This window comes from Lucilia sericata, unplaced genomic scaffold, assembly GCF_015586225.1.
Source record: "Lucilia sericata isolate MDLA Ls3-8-SP2 unplaced genomic scaffold, ASM1558622v1 Contig000397F_arrow, whole genome shotgun sequence".
Classification (NCBI taxonomy): Eukaryota; Metazoa; Arthropoda; class Insecta; order Diptera; family Calliphoridae; genus Lucilia; species Lucilia sericata.
The window spans coordinates 41,431-47,491 of record NW_023994415.1 but is presented as its reverse complement, the minus strand read 5'-3'; the positions used below and the strand labels follow the sequence as shown (position 1 = coordinate 47,491).

Here is a 6,061-nt window from a genome sequence, read left to right as displayed (position 1 = left end):
GTATATACAATTTTTAAAACGAGGAGATTTTTTATATATAAGTACAGATACGATCGTTTTGGAAATTTAACATACTCGAGGTGTCCTAAGTTGAGAACCTTTGACAGAACACCTGATGAGCCCACAAGGTCCAAATACTAAACTTAAACTCGACGATGCTTCCTCATTGCACATGTAAAATTTAATTTCAATCGGTCAATTTGCCCTTTTTATTTCTATACCACTGTGCGGCATACATTCAGACAGACGGACATGGCTACATTGCCTTAGAATTGATCAAGAAACCGAAAAATATCGATCGAGTTTGTGTGTTTAAGTCTCGAAAAATTAGCTCCATCCATGACAGCGCATCTGGTATTTGAACGATCTTGTTTGTACCTAAATCACTTTCAGAAATAATCCATAAGTCTTATTGGTAACCGCTTTGGATGGAAACCTTCTGGTTCCACCATATAACTTGGTGACATGTACGTATATATGTATATTCAACATTGGCGCTGAAATATTCTGATTATTATATTCTAAGGCTATCTACGCATATCGGTCCGCCAGTCTGAAAGTACAATACTATCCTATAGGAAAAAATTCGAGAGCTGAAAATTTGCATTTACATTCCCCACATAGTTTGTTTGGTATTTCAAAAAATGGTCTAGGAATTCAGTTATCCCCTAACAAAAATCTCCCCAGTTTTAAAAGAACCAAAATTTCTCTATATCCAATATCCATCGCTAAAATCTAAAGACTTCTATTCATTATTACTATTAACATATCTGGCAATACATATGTCTGATTTTTTCTGAAACACTAACAAAATGAGTATCCCAGATGGAGAGTAAAAGAGAAATCCTAACTGTGAGAGCGTAGGAAAAATGTAAACAAACATCAAATACTAAGAAATAAGATACCATTAACAAATACAATCAACAGCCAACAATAACTTTCTATAGATACACGGTACACATAACGGTAAATTCCGAATAAAAAACAAAACAAAAATACGATTTTCTTCTCTTCCTTTTTTGTCCAGTCTTTCGTTCTATACCTACTGATTTTTTTGCATAAAACTGCAATTTTAGTCTATGAAAAAATACCGAAGTGTTAAGACCGTTTACGGTTGAAAACCGACAAAATCGACGGTGGAAAAATAAAAGAAAAAAACAGTTAACAAAATAAAAATTTTGTGCAACTATCTGTGGAAAATATTAAGTGTATGTGTGTGTGATGGTGCATGTCCTTTTTCTATCAACATATATTATGTGTATATTAAATACATGTAGTAGAAAAATATAAGAAAAAAAAACAGAAAATTTTGACAAGAAAAGAAAAATTTAATAACAAAAGTTAAATGAAGGAGAAGCAATAATCTTCAAAGGGAAATATTTACATTAATTTTTTAAATAAAACTTGTTTGGTGTTTCTTTCTTTTTTTTTTGTAAAGTTAAACATAAATTTTGTAAAAATTGGAGGAAATCCTAATTACAGACAAACCCTACAAAAGGAAACCATGTCAACGTTACCCTTTCTCCTTAGTGTAGCCGATGAGCTAGACAACCTTAACTCACAAAATTATATGGATGATTTTGGTTTGGGTTTCCATCCTCATAGACAATACTATCGCACGCCAACCATACAACTCTCCTTGCCAGCCAGCACCGAATGGATGGAACAGGAGCAGGGACGTCATCATTCACGCTATCGTTCCACCTATCGCTACTATGGTGAACCACAAAATAATCTACAATCCCCAGCCGAAGGCGATGAAGAGGACAATGATGAACATGATAATCCAAAACATGATAATGATGGAGGTTTGGGCAGTGCTGCAGCTCAAAAATATGTTTCAGCTTTGAATTCAAACAATGAAAAGGATGATATTATTGACAATTCCTTGCAATTGTATAACATTTCCAAAAAGTGCAGCAAGGACTATTATCGTCATGCTGAGCCCAGCACTTCATCAGCCACAGCTTTATCGACAGCAGCATCAACATCTACATCAAAACCGCCACCCCTACCACCGAGGAGTTCCACAGCAGCAACTGCCTCTAAAGCCAAAGAAACAAAGCCCAATATGAGCTATCGTTTGCACAGCAAATGCCTCGAAGGCAATAATTCCTCTTCCGAGGAGAGTTTGCAAAAAGTCACCTCATCCATTGAATTTCTTACTTGTTTTCTTCTAAAGAAAACGCGTGCCAGCAAAAGTCCCTCCGGAGCTGAGGGCAAAAAATCTTAGGATAGTCAAATCAAAAGGCGCAGTAATGTTTTTTAATTCCTTAAGGATTTAAGAATCCGTAAACAGCGAAAAGCATAAAAAGTTTTTAAATCAAAATTCTAAAATATAAGTGCATAGAAAACATCAACAACAAAAACAACAACAATTTTAGTAAGTAGTATAAATGTTAACAACAATATTTTATAATAATTATTTTTTTAACAAAATACCCATAAAATAAACCCTGAAAATTTGTATCTGTGTGTGATTTTTTTATAAAAAAAAAAAAATAACTTCTTTAAAAAAATTTTGTTTTTTAGCTTTTCAAGAAAAAAACCAAAAAATTTATTGTTATTGCAATATTTGTACTCTTAATGAAAGTAAATATTAAACAATTTATAAAAAAAATATTAAAAAAAAACTTTAACATTAAGCACTGTTATTAACAATTAATATAACCTTCTCCCGTTTAGATATAAAGATTTTTTTTATAAATTTTGTTAATGAACAAGAAAACTAATGAACTTTTAAAAAATTTATATATTTTCCCTTTTTTGTTATAAGTATTTTTTTTTATATATAAATATTGTTAAGTATATATTGAAAATTATTTATGTATAAGATACAAAAACAAACAAACAACAACTAACAATGAAAATATTTTATCCTTTTTACTACCACTGCCTTGGCACGCATCCTTAATGCAGAGTGCAAGCAAAATGAAATGAAATTTTAAAAAGTTTTCCTTAGTTTTACTTTTTTGTTCAACTTTTAGTTTTTATTTTATATACTTTTACCCTTATAACTGTAAAAAACATACACTAGGTTACAGGAAAATGTGTGTGTGTGTACTATAACAGGATATCAAATATTTAAATTTATGGAAATTGAAGATTTTATACATAAGTCTTAAATTTATTATATTTATGAAACAATATTTAAAAGTAGAGTTAGCAACATTATGGGAGATTCCAGGCCCACTATTTCGCCCACTAGTTCGTCTATTTTTCCTTTAACTGCTTATATTGATGTTAAAGTTGATCATGCAAATTTTGAGTTATAGTTTCCCTAATATAAAAAATTGTAATATTTGATTAATATGCCATGTCCACTAATTCTACACCGACCATTTTCCCCCTAGTAAAAAATTTGGTCACTCTAGCTTTTACAGTTTCCCAGATATGCGAACTTTAATATTTGATTGATATTGGAAATGCCACGCCCACTAATGCCTGTAGTTTTTGCTTTAAATGTTTATATAGATGCAAACGTTTTCAGAGCAAAATTTTAGGATTAAAGCTATTAAAGTTTCTCATATATTCAAAATTTAATGCGTATGTGATATATGGGCGTGGCACATCGCCCATTTAAAATTGCAAAATAAAATGTTGCTATTATTCTTCCACACTATAGGAAGATAATCAGGAAAATCGGTCCACCTGTTTAGCTGTTTATTCATAAACTTTGCACAAAATATCCGAATTTTGGTAAGAAAAATTGATCGGTCGGAACCGGGCGAATATATATTGAAGTATATACGTGTAAGGGAGGGTTCAAACTATAACACAGTGTAGGACATTTTTTGCTCTCTTTAGTTTCCTAGAAGTTACGGTCATAATTAACTACCAAATTTTTTAAAATTTCCAGCACTGGTCCACATTTCGGGGGTATATTCAATTATAGAGCAATTCTCATAAAATTTAATGGAGAGATTTCAGTTCTTATAAAACTTATTTATGTTGAATTTCATCAGAATGGTGTTAGCTACCGAAGTAGTTGTCTGAAGGGATACTTGTGTCTATGGAGTAGGCTCAGTTGTCAACCGATCCTAATAAAATTTGGAGATTTTATTTCCTATAAAACTTATTTATTTATTTATTTGTACATTATAATACAATTACAAATTATATTCTAACCTTATTTACCGAGCAGGATGTCTATGACCATACGTCCGTTGTAGTGTAGCAGACCAGAGTCTCTGACGGGAATCGAACCCACAACCCCCATAGCATACTACCAACTAGCCTACCGGGGCACCCATTCCTATAAAACTTGTTTATGACGAATATCATAGATCTGCCTATACTAAATGCAAACAAATTAAAAGTTATACTTTGACCTTAAAGTTCTCAATAGGAGAAACCACCAAAAAATATATCTATCGGTTCAAAAAATGCTGAATTTTGACCAAAGAAAACAAATTCTGAGCTACCGTGTGTGACTGGTAAAATTTTTGTACATGGCTAAAAGCACTTTGCTCAATTACTTATGCTTTGTATTCTATGACCATCGCATTACCGTTGCTTCCTGTTCGGTACAACAACAATAATGGAAAGAGGTCTGTTGATTCGATAACAGCACCAAGAAGCATAGGTAAATCGCAGTACGATATATTTCAATAAGTGGACACTTCGTTTTTATACCCTACACCATTATAGTAGGGAGGGTAATATGCGTTTGTGCTGAATTTTGTAACGCACACAAATATTGGTATTTTACCGACCTTAAAGTATACTGATAGACTCAGAACCACTTTCTGAATCGATTAAGACATGTCCGTCCGTCCGGCTGGATGGCTGGCTGGGTGTTCATGTAAAGCTTTTGCGCAAGCTACAGGCCACAATTTTCAAGATATTTAGGCCATGTCCGACTATACTTTCCTATTTGTTAATGATAGGGATAGTACAGACTTGTGAGTAAATCCGAAACACACATACATACCATGACATGAAGAGGAATACGGTATATTAGGGTTGGAAAATATTTTAGTTTTTTGGTACAATCCGATCTTTAGAAGAACAATGGTACACCATTAACACATTTCAAACAATCTTTAATGTATTTCCTGACTGTAATAATAATCTTTATTTGGTCTAATCTATAGGCTAGCCTAGTCTACATGCTAGTGTATTGTTTATTCGGTGTAATAGACCGAATGAAAAAAGTTTAACTAGCAATTCAGTTTTATACAATTTAATTTCTGATTTGACATCTCTGTCATATATTTCACTTAAGGATCTTGATCTTTTCTAAACGATAAATCGGTAAGAACCTCACCATTCTTGATTATGATAGAATATGCCCAGTGGATCACATTTCGTAAGCAGAACTGGCACTGTGGAAAGAATCAAACATAATGTTGCGGTATTTAAAACAATCATCTGGGTAGAGTGAGATCCTCATTCCTCGGATCCATTGTTTTGCTATTAACTCATTCTTAACTTGTAATCCCACAATCGATTTGGTAAGGAATCCAGTTGCACTGCACAAAACTTTTCTCGTACACTAGACTTTTAACCAACATTGTCTTCTTGCAATTTAGATTTCAATCACAGCCACTATGTAAACCCCGAATATACCTCAGACAATTGGCCTGTGGGCCACACTCTCCCATAGTATCAGATGTTTCTGTTGTCAGAACTCTAATGACTTCTTCATTTATAGAAACAAATTTATGCAATGGATGGAAGGAATATATCCCCTTTTTGATCCTTCTAAAGTAATTTTTAAATTTCGAAATTTGTATGGACTGGATTGAATGATAACACAAGCCATCAACATTAAAAAAAATCTTCTCAAAAGGAGACTTTGTATGAGCACCGATCGTTACGAAAATCGTTATTGGATTAAGGGAAAAGTATGTTCCAAATTTCATCAAATTATCTTGAAAATTGCTCCCTCTGGAATGCGCACAGACGGACAGATATACATACATATATAGCTTAATCGTCTAAAGAATTGATTCTGAGCTTACTGCACCTACCCATATTAGCCTTGGTGGTGTTGGTGGTGAAGGATATAAGAAAATTAACTACTTAACCAAGAATACTATAAAGATGTGAGGCCTTA

General features: G+C 32.9%; 1 protein-coding gene across 1 annotated transcript; it reads left to right on the top strand.

The window, feature by feature from the left end:
• Nucleotides 1–1,089: 1,089 nt before the first annotated feature.
• On the top strand, nucleotides 1,090–2,370 carry LOC119604465. The gene has a single exon (XM_037957103.1). The coding sequence runs from the start codon at nucleotides 1,505–1,507 to the stop codon at nucleotides 2,231–2,233; it is 729 nt and encodes a 242-aa protein (XP_037813031.1). The 5' UTR covers nucleotides 1,090–1,504; the 3' UTR covers nucleotides 2,234–2,370.
• The last annotated feature ends 3,691 nt before the right edge of the window (nucleotides 2,371–6,061 follow it).